Below are 14,039 nucleotides of genomic sequence, written 5' to 3'. Positions count from 1 at the left end.
TGAGCAGGGAGGAGGAATAGGGAAATAATATAACAGAGTAATGAGAGAGAAGTAGTTCTGCACACAGGTTGTAGCCCACAGGTAGTAGTGAGCACAATTTGCCACCTCTGCAGCAGTCACCAGGTTTCTGTGTGACCTTGGCAGCAGGTTTCAGCTGGCACAGGAAAAATGGGTGAGTATGTGGGAATTTAGCCTGGGCTGAGCTTTACTGCTGTATCCAGAAAGCTGGGAATGAGATCCATGCAAGGTTCCTTGTGGACATAGCCAGGTCATGGACCTACAGGATGCTATTTGGTGCAATGGCTTCAGAAGAATAGAAAGTTTGGAGGTTTCAAAAGCAGAGATGAAGTGACTTTAATTGTTAAGGCTTATAATCCAATTAGATCTTGGAGGAGGGCTTGGCAGTGTAGGCAGAGCAAAAAGGTCAGTGTTGGAGAAGTATTCTAGAAAGTGGCATCAAGATTTAATCACAGGCTGGAAGTGTGAGTCATGAGAGGATATCAAGTGAAAGTGAATGCCGATATTGGCAGGAAAGAGTCTGATTTTATTTCTGAAATTAAGACAGGTATGGGCAGGAAAGGACTTCATGAAAAATTCAGGAGCTAGGTTTTGAGCATGTTCAGTTTTAGAAGCAGTAAATTATTAACGGAAATATCTCTGAGAAAAGCCAAAAGTAGTTTGGTTTGATGACTCTAGGCTTAAAGATTTCTTGTTTTCTGTAAGCCTGACTGTTATTTGAGTGTTCATATCCAATCTAGCAAGGAAAAATACGGATTTGTGTCACAGAGGACGACTGGAAACTTCCATCTACATGTAGCTATTACTGTGGTTCTTTCGTGCATTCAGATTGGATTTTGAGCTAGGTCATGATATAGAAGCAGGATGCAATCAGAATAAAGAAGTAATAGTAGGGTTCGACAGTTTCCATCTCACATCTGCCTGGATTATTGTCTCCTGTCTTAATCCCAAAGTGGACTAATCATACATAGGGAAAATGGGAAAAAATTCACTCAATCCATTGGCAAGTGAAACAATTAAGAGTCATCAGACTGAAATAAGCTGTGAGTGAAATTTAAAGAAACTTCATGAAGAATATGTTCATTTTAGTGGGGATCCCTGCTTTTGAGCACCCCCAATGTGTGGCCACTGGGCACAGGTAGTCTGGTAACCACATGTCACCCCTGCCCTGCACAGAGAGCAGCATTTGTGCCTGGGCTTGTTTGATATCTCTCCTTTAGCTCAGCTGATTGCATTTCAGTCATGGCTGGGCTAAAGGAGGCCTGTGAGGCTCAGTGTCCTACTGCTCATATTTACACAGCCACTGAAATGTGGTAAATCATCTACCTGCCTGTTAGTAGGGGGTTATCCATTATCTTGTACCAGGCTTTGGCTGATCTACAAGGACACAAAAGTTCTTTTGGCCTGGACAGCTCATGCAGTGTTTCATGGTTCTATTTTATGACAAGCATGGAAAATGAGTCACAGACCCACAATTTTTCTTCAAATAATCAATATAACTTTTTTTTTTGCTTACTTAAAGCATCTTGCACCAGTGTCTCTGTACATCTGGACATGGAAATACTGCTGTCTCATCTCTCTTCTCACCTGCATTTGAGTTTTTTCTGCTTCAGACAGTATCTCACAGATTTCTTCATACAAGCCTCAAATAAGACAATTATACTATACATAGGATTAGTTTAACTAGCAACTCAAAAAAACCCCCACCCTTTTAGGTATTACCTCTGTAAGAGTCCAGGGCACCACTGTGTGCTTGTTGAATGGGTAATGCAGAAAATACTGTTTCCAATTGAAATGGTGGAAAATTAAAAAAAAAAAAAAAAAAAAAAAAAAAAAAAAAAAAAATTCCACTTCCATATTGCCATATTCTGTGAGTTTGGGTAAGTAAACTGTGTGACTGAACCCACATGTTTGACTTTGCATGCATAGAATTGAGTTCAGGAGCTCAGTTTTGTGTCTCTGCTGTTTAGTAGGCATTACTTCTGTTGTGAGCAGTTGTAATTCACTGCCATCTCCACAGCAAATGTGCTACAATCATCACCCTTATCACTGATTTCTAGAGCAGGTAACACTCCCTAGAGGTCTGCACAATCTATCTAGTGTCTAGACTAAACCTGCTTTGAGGTTGAGACATGCTCCCAAAACAGCACAAAGTTCTATCGGCTCCTTTTTACCATTAACTTTTGCAGCCACAAGTCAGAAACTCTGACAAAGTTGGCATGAGGCTTTTCAAAATCTCTTCTGCAGAGGGAGAGGTTTGCCCCACATCCCTCACTGCAGAATGGCAGAAAAAACAGGAGAAAATTTAAAGTCTCATTATGCAACCAGTGAGGAAAAAGGTGATTTGTTTTCAGTAAACTGTAGGTTAAATCAAGTCATGGTGTGATTTTTGTCCTGTGCAGAGCCAGAAGTTGGACTCAATGATCCTCATGGGTTCCTTTCTTATTCAGGGTATTCTATGATTCAGTTCAGTTCCTGCAGCACAAAGCTGCCAGTATACAAAAAACAGTGTTATATGAGACATCCTAATATGTTTTAGTTATCTTTAAATGTAATATAGGGCGTTTTTCCCCCTCCTTTTTTTTCCCCCCCACAGGGCAGGGTAAGAATGCTCTGAAAGTCGTCCTGACACAGACAAGCTATAGAAGTAAAGTTTTCAATAACCTGAAATAACATGCAGATCCCAGGCTTGTGAAATTTTGAACACAAGACGCACACCATATGCCAGCCTGACCTCCTGGCTGTGTAGCAGATAATAAAAAGAAATTTTGTCAAACCTGCTTGTGATGAACAGATAAAAAAGGGTTGGCCCACATTCGTAAATGAGACCATTTAAGCAAGCTGGGGCCATGTCATGGTATATTTTAAAGTAAGTCAAAAGGAGCTCAAGCTTACTGGAAAACAGAGTTTTGAGCATCTTAAAATTTTAGGGATCTGCCTTTGTGCATTTAGGTTAGGACTGGACACAAGCAATACAAACTCTGAAGGGATTTTCACTTGATAGCACATTGGGCAAAGCACCAAATCACAGGTTATCTTGGCTGCCAGAGGAGAGATGAGACAAGCAGGTGCCATCCATGTGCCAGCAATTTCTTAGGGAAGGAGAAATGTCTGTCATAAAAGGCATGTGTGAAGTAAAATAACTCCCACCAAAACTAGGGAGGTTAAACTGAACTGACACATTTCTGAAATAAATCTGTGGTTAATGTGCATTCAGATTTTAAGATCCCAAGTAGAAGCTGGAGGCAGTCAAACCCTGGAGAACGAGTCATGTTCCTGCCTCCCTCCTCAGCCGGTGTGACCCTATTTTTTTGAGTTAATGGAAGAAGGTTGTACCACATTTAGATGTTCATAGCCAAGATCAAGTAGTGCTAAAACTGAATGCTGATCACCTGTCTTGGAGATTAAAATTGGACATAAACATTGTACTGATTTGGAGGAAGAAATCTTGCTCAGGGCAAATGACAAGGTTGAGGAATCCTTTTGCAAGGAAGTCCCACGGGGATGCTGCAGCATCCTCAGCCTGTTGCCATCACATAGTTAAGAACAGACACAAGCTGGGAACAATTTGGCAAGAGCGATAATGGGACCAGTCGGGATCTGTCATCAGCATACTGGGCACTGCAAAAGAGTGATTAAATAGGAAGACACGGACAATTATCAAAGACTAATTGCTTATTGTTGCTAGAACTATATTTTAAATGTGTTTTTCTTTTTAATTGCTTTTGGAGCAAATAAAGTGTCCTTAATTCAATTCTAAAATGTTTGGGAATGGGAAGTCTGCCAGGAACCGGGCAGCTCAGAGGTCCTGTGAAAGCAATTGCCTCTTTCACCAGCCTATATTCATGTCCAGTTATCCCATCCTCTGCCAACTTCCCTGTTTTCTGGTTCATGCCCCTAGGTTGGCTGAAGGTCTCTGGGTTGTTGGTACTTGCAGGAAGCTGCAATAGCTTGTTCATATCTTTTTCTGTATTTTTCATTCATCACTGTCCAAGGGCCCTGACCCAAAGAGGAGCTGAACTCTTCAGGTCCACAGAGGGTTTGGAGCAGCAGCTCTGAGTATAAGGGCAGTTTTTAGGACAGGACTAGCAATGATTGACAAGGTGAAATATCTGTGTAGTTTGAACCTGTTACAACACAAACATCTTTATGCCTCTGTGCTCTGGTACTACTGACTGCAGGGAAATTGAGCAGGGGCTGGATTTGCCTCAGTATTGTGTCAGTATAACAATGAATGAACATGAGGATGCTATTCCAAATTAAGATGCTCAGGTTTGGTGCGAAGAGCAGGTCCAAATCACAGACAGAAGTTTTAATGCAAGTAGCTGGGAGGATCTTGTGTTGTTAAATAACCATTCAGCATTTTCCTGATGAAAGTGACAGGGAACACAGTTTTTATATTCATAGAAATATTATTTGTATGGATGTATTCAGCTTTGAAAGTACTGCAGGACATCATCATGGACAAATGAATGTAACCAAATCTCCTTCTCTGTGTGCAAATAATTTGCAGGAACAGTTTGGAAAATGAAAGAAAACTGGTCTGCATTAAGGGGAACAAGTGAAAAGAGGGGAAAGAGTGTTTAGGTTCATATTTTAGAGGAGACACACAGGAAAATCCAAGGATCCTGTTTTCTCAGCAGAATGCCACATGTCACCTGCTCCTCTAAGCATCCCCAAAAACCAGGCTGATAAATCTGTTGCTAACTTGACACAGAGCATGAGGGGAGGGATGGGAAACCTGCTTGTTTGGAGATGAGCAGGATCAGCTTGCTCTGTACAGACAGTTTGCCTGCAGTACAGGTTTTTTCCTCCTTTCTGATCTCTTCTTCTACCTGCATAAAATGTAAGATCAGAAATGGACAGAATTGTTCAACCTATTACTGAATAAATGATTTCAAAAAGAAGTCCCTTTTCATTGTAAAGTTCCTTGCAAAATCCTGAACAAACTCTCTTGCAAAAAAAGGACAAGGAAAAAAATAAACATGTATAAAGAGTTATTCCAGACACCGTGGCTGGTGCTTTCTGTGCTCTTTTAGGGTAATTAGAAGGAAAGCTGACCTGGGCAAACATTTTAATCTGCACTTTAGATTTTTTGAACACATTAAAACTGAATCATTCTGTGAGACCTTCATTGCAGCTTCATCTCTGGCTTGGGCTCTGGGTCTTTGGCTTTCCTCCAGCGAAGTACCTGATGCACATTATCCATAGATGTCGGTGATGCTACTGCTCCTCTCCCCTCCCCAGGCCATGGCTCTCCTGGTTCACAGACCAAGATGAGTAAAATTAGTATTTTTTAATTAACAAATCTAGCAGCATAGCAATGGTTGATTGACAGAGGACCCTAACTCTTACAGTAAAGCTAGGCATAACTTTCTTTTCTAGTTTCAAAGCTCTCTTTTACCTTGTGTGTGAGAGGTATTTGCTCATCTGGGCATCTCATGCCTTGAGTTTTGCTGGCCACCTTGTTTGTGCAAAGCCATTCCTCTGTGAGGTGTTTGCTCAAAGTCTCGGTCCAAGTTCACAGCTGCAGAGAATGGCAGAGGCCAGTGCATGTGCATCAGCTGGGGATTCAATATCTAGTTTAAAGGGAAATATTTAATGGAACTTTCTCCACCCATTCCACTCCCCCCCCCCCCGCCCCCCCCAAAGATGAGCAGAACCACCCTGCCTTTGTCTGCAGCCTGTTTTTTAAAATCAGCTCAAAAATGAGTGAGGAGAGAAAACATTACTGGAATATGCATTTCCGTGGAGATTAAATGTGTTTGTATGCAGCTTTCCAAAATTAAACTTTGACAGGGGCAAAGAGGGGCTTTGGTGTGAAAATGCAATTAGCCATGACCCAGGACTCTTGATATACAGGGGGACCTATGAGTTTTGAGCTCTTGCACAGAAAGTTGACAAAGTGGCAAGAACAACTTATTATGTGTTAATATGAGCAGAGTAAATAACACAAAATGTTATTAATTTTTGGTATTCATTTCCAAGTGGCTCCTTTGGGTGATGTAGACAGCAGTGCACCTGGGAGGTGATGGTAAATGATGTTTTTCTTGTGCAATAGTCATTGTCTTCCTGTTAGTAACATTCAATCCCTTTTCTTGAGAGTTCTGAGATCTTGAAAGAAAGACATTATAAGAGTACTGATGTATTATTTTCACATAATGGTCTCTCACAGACTTCCTGTGGTGTCAATAAGCATCACCCATCAGCTGGGCCATGAAGCAGTTTTTCCATCTTAAAGATTAATTCATGGAAATCCTAAAACACTTGGCAAAGGCTCTCAATGAAAAAGCAAGGCTTTCCAATCACCCTTCTCAGTGGTTGTAGCGGCCTCATCCTCCACCTTCCAAAATGTGTTGGATAACATTTTCTCCCTTGATACAAGAATCACTTAGGGAGGGTCCCAGAGAACGGCCCTGTGCCTGTTCATGAGTGACTGGAAGAGACAATAGCTGTCCTTTTTTCATGGCTATTGGGTATTGCAGGGAAATTTTGGCACCCAAGGATGCCACCGTAGTGGACATTGTAGGTAAATGAACAGGAAAAGGGGTGGGGAGAAAAGCATTCTGTTGGCTTATTGCATTACTTCAAAAATGATTTAATTAGAAGGAGATTGGGAGATTTCTAGGTCTTTATGCCTTTTTTTTTTTCCCTTCTGTCATCCAGATTTCATGCTGCCACTTTTAAAATACAATTTATATAAGCAGTTTGAATTAAACTTGGTCCTTCTAATTTTCTGAAGTGCTGTTTCTCTCGTATCTGAATCTCTGTAGGATGGAGATACAGCCACGACTGATTTCTGTGCTGGTGACTGCATCTTCTGATTCAGAGCTCCTGTATTCTGAAGCCAATAATGATTCACTCTCACAGCAGTGGTGTGAGCAGTCTCAGCTTTTATATGCCATCTGTGTGAGTGAGCTGAATCTGCAGAAACGGGACCCTGTGCACATGGCTTTTCCTCTGCTCATGGATGAAAATATTAAAGCAAATCCGTATGGTCCATGAGATGTTTTCTGTGTCAGGAAGGGAGTAAAGCTGCCTGTCAAACCAAGCTGTTCTCTCTGATGAAAGGGGGCTGTTTTTAAACACTCCTTTCCATAGTATTTTGCACGCCAGCCATGTGTGCTTTCTCATCTGACATCTCATTGAGATCCTTGGCTCCGGTACTGCAGGAGGGAAGTGTGTTCTGGGAAGGAAGGAAATTATCTCTCAATATGTACACAAACATGTGTGCACACAAACACACACTCTTCAATCAATCTAAATGGATTGAAATTTTTTTTTAGGAATGTGAGAAAAAATTAATCTGGTTGAGCCAGACTTAATTGCTTCCCTTTTGTTTGGATTTTCTATTTCCTCATGAAGATATTAGAAAGAAATTCTCTGAGCTATTATTAGATACAAAGGTAGAGGTAGAGGGCAAAGGGTTCATTTACAATTCTGACAGCAGACCATTGAAGCTAAAAGGCAACTGATGAGCAGCTTAAAAATATAGATTCATCCACTAAGCTCGGGGAGTATTTCCAAAGGTTTGTGCTGGTCTGGGGATCTAACCCTTTGTGCAGCTGTAAAACCCACTGGATGGAGAAAGCAGAAAAAAAGTGGGTTTGCTTTTTTTCTTTTTAGTTAATGAAAGGAGTTACCTTGAAGGGAGAAGCTTGAAAACATGAACTGATATAAAGGAATGAATTTATATAAATGCATTGCTTTTGTAGGAAGCAACTGGACTTCAGCTCTGTGTCAGGAGACTGGGAAGCATAAAGGTTATCCACAGACACACATTCTTTGTGTTTTGAGAAACTCAAGTCAGTTAATCCCTGATAATGGGATGCCATTATAACCACTACTTCACCTTCATGATCTTAGGGCAATACTGCAAGAAGCAATTTGATCATGTTGGGCAGAAGGGTCCACAGCATTAGAGTGTGCTGTTGCAGAAGAAATCCAATGCCAAAAAGGTTTTCTAGCCCTCCTCTAAAATGCATTGGTGATTATTACTTCCTTTCAGAGAATCACAGAGATGGGCAGGGACCTCTGGAGATGATGTGGTCCTATCCCTGTTCAAGCAGGGCCACCTCAAGCCACTTGCCATGGACCACGTCCAGATGGCTTTTGAGTATCTCCAAGGATGGAGACTCCACAACCTCCCTGGGAAACCCGTGCCAGAACTGGGTCACTTTCACAGTAAAAAAAGTATTTCCTGATGTTTAGAGGGAAGCTCCTGTGTTTCAGTGTGTGCACATTGCTTCTGATCCTGCCACTGGGCACCACTGAAAAGAGCCTGGCTCTGTCCTCTTTGCACCCTCCCCCCAGGTGTTCATCAACATTGCTGAGATCCCCTGGAGTCTTCTCCAGGCTGAGCAGTCTCTGTTCTCACATCCTGTCCTCACAGGAGAGGTGCTCCAGCCACTTGATCCTCTTCATGACCCTGCACTGGAGTCTCTCCAGTGTGTCCATGTCTGTCCTGTACTGAGGAGCCCAGAACTGGATACAGCACTCCAGTTATTCCTCACCATGTTCTAATTGTCAAAAAAAAAAAAAAAAAAAAAATTAAAGGAAATTTTGGAACAGGGGCTGTTCCAGATGGGACACCAACACTGGCTTTGGACAGCTTCAGCTTGAACACTGCAGGGGTTTTTGTGCTCTCTCTGCCAAGCCTCTTGTGTCTGGAACTTGTTATTGTGTTTGGGCAGCTTTGGTCAAGGAGGGGTTTTCATCTGGGTACCTCAGCTTTGCTGACCTGACCTCTGGAGTAAATGTTCCTTTCTGAACTTGTTTCTTCTTTGGCAATAGCTTTAGTTTATTTTTTTTCCAGTGACTGCCTTGAGGCTTGTTCAGTTTGCCAGGCCAAAGGGCATCACAAGAACATGCATCATTTTGTACTTTTTGTCTAAGGCAACAAAACAAAACTAACTTAAAAAAATCACTTTGGTGTAGGTTTTGTTTTTTTTTTTTGTGTGTAGTTTTTTTTCTCTGTGAAAACTCCTGAAGCATAAAAATAGTGTCTTTCCTTGAAGAGGGGCTATTACTAATGTAAATCCAATGCAGAGGAATAATATGATGTATGTCAAAAGGCAAGAAACCGAGGAGGAGCTGGAGTGATGGAAGTGCCTCACGGGCAGATGAGATTGTGGGGATAGGTGTTCACACAAAGGATGCTTTCTTACATGTGCCCAGGGCTTTCTCTTATCTCTGAACATGAACCCATAGTGAAATAGAAATGTTCCTGTATTAATAGTGCATTGGAGATAACCCTCTGAAAAATACAGTAATACTGCACAACTGGGAGCCCTTTGAGCGCAGGGAATGGACTGGCAATTTCATAGCGTGTTGATAATGAAACATTTTGGTTCTGTATAAGCAAATGGGCAAGGTTAATGGACACATTACTCTGGCTGTCATTGTCCCAGCAGTAACCAATTTAGAGGCTTTATATTTTCTGCTGTCCCAGAAAGGGAAAGAAAAGTAGAAAGTTAAAAATAGAAATCCCAGAGTGATTTAAAGTGCAAAGAGTGAACAAGCTTGTGTAGTCTGGTATAGTTTTAAAATCTCTTTTTTCCTTATAATCTGGACTTTAATATATGTATTACATTGCAAATTCTGCCAGTGTCTGTCCTGCTCCAAAAGCTCACTTCCTTACAGAAGGATTTATTCTGGCTGTAGCACATGAACATGTGCCTCCAGCCCTGGATCTCTCTAGCTGCTGTTTGTACTGATGGTTTCTGTTTGTGTTTCCCTTCACCTGATGCTGGTGATTTGCAGAACCATGAGAAATTGTCTGTGGCTTTGGCCTTCAAGGGAGGAGGTTAAGAAAATATCTTCTGGTGCCTGTGTATAGATCATAACTGGTTTTTTTTTAATAACTCTTTCAACAGTGATGGGCAGATATCCGGCCTTCATGAGCTGTTTTTTCTCAAGTAGATGCCCTACACAACAGCACAGCATTGGGTTTTCTTTCCCAGAATTAACTGTCCCACACTCTCGGTTTCATTGGGGTTACTTTTATGTTGTTGAGTCTCCTGTCAAGATTAACAAAGTCTCTGAAGCAGGTGTCCAACCTAATGAGGACTTGTTTCCTTGACTTGCAGACATCCTGGTTGATGGCAAGGTCTGTGACTGCGACATCGTGGTGACCTGCCAGGTGGGGGACCCTGTCCCCTTGCAGGTGAAGTTGACCAACTGGAGCAAGCACAGCGTAGGGCCCTTTGCTCTGACCATGATGCCCTACCAGGATTACCAGAATGGGGTGCACAACTACGACCTGCAGGATGCCATCACTTTTGTGGGGTCCAACACCTTCTACATCGACACCGTGAGTTATTTTATCACATGTATCAGGATTTTGAGTGATGTGCACTTAAAAGGGGCTTCATTACTCCATTGTGTATTTTAAAGCAGATTAATTGTTGAAAAGCAGTTATTGCTAACAGTGCTGCTGGGTTAATCTAAAAGGATCTCTCTGAAATGGTTTAAAACTGCAATTTCCTACCATGTAAACCACTAGTAAGTTATCAGAGGCAGCAACTTCTGGTCTCTCCAGATCTGACTGAATGTGAACGGGTAACCCTAGATTGAATGTTCAATACCATATTGCCAGTCCCTCGAGTCACCAGTGCAGCCTGCAGTAACAAATTTTAAATAAATTTTCTTTTTTTCTTTAGTCCATAAGAAACATTCCACAGGCTGAGCCAAGGAACTCAGCAAATCAGTTTTAGTCAGGTCCTGAGGAAACGCAACAGACTGCAAAAAGAAAATGCTAAACATTAATGGCCAGTCTGATGAGCTGGTTCATTTCCTGGATGCTTAGCATACTGTTATAAAACCATAAAGAAATGCTTAAAATGAGACAAAAAAAAAAAAAGAGAGCCCCTTTTTAAAACAATTGAGATTATGATTTTTCTCTCAATTTCTCTAGAAAATTCAAGTCTAGGAGCCTTTTGCTTTTAAGGCAAGACACTGAAAATACAGATAATGCTGCTCTCTCCCACATCCTTCCCTCCCAAAAATACAACAACAAAATACCTGGAATGAAAATTTGCAGGCAGTGCTGCAGAGTGGGATGAGCAGCATTTCTGGTAACTCATGAAATAAACATGAAGAAGGGGGTGAGTGTTTGGGATAGTGCTTAGGACCTTTGTTTAGGTCAGCTGTTCAGGTTGGTAACAAAATGTACCTGTCAAAATTAAATATATAAGTGAACCTTAGTTAGAAAGAAATTAAAGGTTAACCACAGGGATAGTTGCCATGCATATTTTTCAATTACGCATCATAGAAGAAAATATTTCTAAAAGCTAATGAGCATGAAATATACCATCAACTTGAATTTTAATGGGGGCTAACTGCATTCTTATAGCTGAATAATTTTAATATGTCAACAGAAATCATCCAGGGATGGCTTTCTTTGACTCTGTTTCTGACAAAGTGGAGTTTTTAATCAGAGTGGTGGTGTTTGCATGCCCAGCTGCCAGAGGGCCTGACCCTCCAGGCTAATGAGGGAAAAGGGAGATGTCAGTGTGATGTATTCTTACCTTCTGATTGAGTCTCCTATGGGGCAAAAAGTCAGGAGGTCACATCTCTGGTGTCTGCCCAGGCAGCCTTCTCATACATTACGGTCCCTGCTTTTGCCCCACTGCTCAGTATTTTGACATTTCTCCTGTAAACACAATCCCCAAGAAGTTAAAAATAGAATTGTTTTCTGCTGCTTGTCCTCCTTTCCATACAAAAAGGTGAAATGAAGAAAATGTCGACTCTTAGACAAGAAGTGTTACATTTCACAGTGTGTAGGGTTGATACTACACAGGCTCCTGGGGAAAATGCTTGGTCATGTTTCCTTGGGGCATAGAGCCCTGATCATGGAAGAAAATCCTTCATGTCTGTCAGAGGCCCTTTCTTCCCTCATAATAACTAATTTAGGAATAGAAAATAGATTTCAGAAAGTGCCACCTGTTTGGGGGACAAGGAGAAAGCCCTGTTTTGTGCATTTGATGTTTCAGGGAAGAACCGCCATGCTCAGAATTGTGCTTATGCTCTGAGTTTGGCCAAAAGTCAGACAGACACTGGTTAAAAAAACAAAGAAGCTCATGGTTGGGTGAGATGAAAGAGAACGAGAGTTTCTCTTTTTTATAAATGAAAGTTGAGATACTGGACCAGATTCCCTGCTGGTTTTCAACTCAGTGCTGCTGTGTGGAAGCTGTTAAAAATGCCCCCATCATTTTTTTAACATGAGGTCGTGAGCACTTGATTATTTTTCTTGTTTAATGGAGGTGGTTTGTGGTGCTGCCCTTTCCCAGCTGCTTGGGAAAATGCTCCCCTCTCCCCCAGCAGACCCATCAGGACAGACATTGCAAGCACTTGTTTTTGTGCAAAGTTGTCCAGTTTAGCAAAAACTACATTGGTCAGCAGTTTAAGTTAATTGGGCTGACTTCACACTGACACTGGCACAGAGGTGCTGGCATGATTTATTGCAGGGCTGAGCTGGGTGGGAGGAAGGATGGAGAATCAAGTATGGTTTGGTGTATCGCTGGTGCATGGTCAAGAACGAGTGAGATCATCAGGTATTACAACAAGGGCAGATACTTCTCACACCCTGAAAATTCACTCTGTTGTCATGCAGAAACTTCATTATTGGTACCAAAAACCCCAACAGATCCCTCTGCCTTCCTAAATGTTAGTTTCATATTAAGTCTCCTGCTCAAAAATTCACCGTTTTTTTTGATTCCAGACTCAAAGCAGTTTCTGCTGCTGTCTGGAAGACAGGGGGTATATACAGGAATTTTCAGGATGCACATGCTGCTTTGCAGTGTGAATATAAATTGTTGAAAGGGTAAAAGTCACACAATTTTGCATTTTCCTTTTTTGTGGCTTGAAGTCCAAGTTAGAAGATCTATCTTGGAAGTAATGTAACGATGCTTGTTCACCTCTTTATGCTTTTACCTCAGTGCAATGCAGCAGCCTGGGTTTGTGTCACAAAGTCTGCTGGGATATGCTGTTTCAAAGAACAAAGTCTTTTCTGGAAAGTTTTAAAGGATATTGAGCTATTTCCATGCATTTTAAATTAAACAAAATCTGTATTTTTAAGCACGACTTCTAATTTGGCTAACCTTACTTTTCTCTGTCTATATTTGACAGAAAAAGTGACTTTCTCCATTATGATTTAAATATTTGACATTTTTTGTTCAGTGTGTGATTTTGAAACATGAGTTAATATGGTGGAACCTACCCATTAAAATACAGTGCATTGATTTATTTTTTTTATCTCGCTTCACAACATAAAGTTTATCTTTCACCATATTATTAAAATTTTTAGTTCTTACCAATGTTTTTTGTTGACTTATTAGCTGATCAGACAGAGTTGCTTTTTGCCAAAACTGAAACCAAAAATATTGTCTTATATGGAGATTCCTGTAACTCCCAGCAATTCATCCTCCCTTGTTGTCCCTGCTTGTGCCATTACTTACTCTCAAGCAGGATGTTTTCCTGCCTGTGTTATCACACACAATCTCAAGCGACTGGTAGTGGGAGATGAGGAGAAATTCATTAGTAGATGGTCATTTTGAATCAGCTCAGAAGCAATGATGAACATTTGTTCACTTCTGGCAGGTCCTCTGTGGCCCATCTGGAACAAATTATTTTTCTTGGCACCATTTTATTCACACTGTAAACTCTTTGGGGCAGCAAGCAGTAGCTGGCACCAGCCCTAATCTCCAACTGAGCTCCCTAAGTACTACAGCAGTATAAATAAGTAGTAATTAGTTCTAAGCAATCGCAGTCCCACATGGTAGCCTAAATCAGGGAAGGATTAGGATGGAGCTAGAAACTTAATTTTTCTTCTATCTTGGTGGAACAAAGGAGTAATGTGGTTGTTTCTTCCTTGATTTTCGATCATTATTTTCTGGGGTACAAGCTGCCAATCTTTGGTTTCCATGAATGGTGGAATTTTAGTAAAACCTGTTTTAACTCTGCCTTGACTCAGGAATGTCAGCGTCCTGATGAATGATTCAACATGCATACAGGCACATATC

General features: G+C 41.2%; 1 protein-coding gene across 6 annotated transcripts in view; it reads left to right on the top strand.

Annotated features, from left to right (window-relative positions):
• TRAPPC9 (trafficking protein particle complex subunit 9) overlaps positions 1–14,039 on the top strand; it is a 462,128-nt gene that overhangs the window by 441,629 nt on the left and 6,460 nt on the right. For all 6 annotated transcript variants that reach the window (XM_039548554.1, XM_039548555.1, XM_039548551.1 and 3 more), the window contains one exon: positions 10,107–10,330. In XM_039548554.1, the coding sequence (XP_039404488.1) occupies positions 10,107–10,330 (224 nt within the window). The remainder of the gene's footprint in view (positions 1–10,106; positions 10,331–14,039) is intronic.

The sequence above is a fragment of the Corvus cornix genome, chromosome 2 (genome assembly GCF_000738735.6).
Source record: "Corvus cornix cornix isolate S_Up_H32 chromosome 2, ASM73873v5, whole genome shotgun sequence".
Classification (NCBI taxonomy): Eukaryota; Metazoa; Chordata; class Aves; order Passeriformes; family Corvidae; genus Corvus; species Corvus cornix.
Note: the sequence above shows the minus strand (reverse complement) of the source record. Positions and strands in the feature narration are given on the sequence as shown.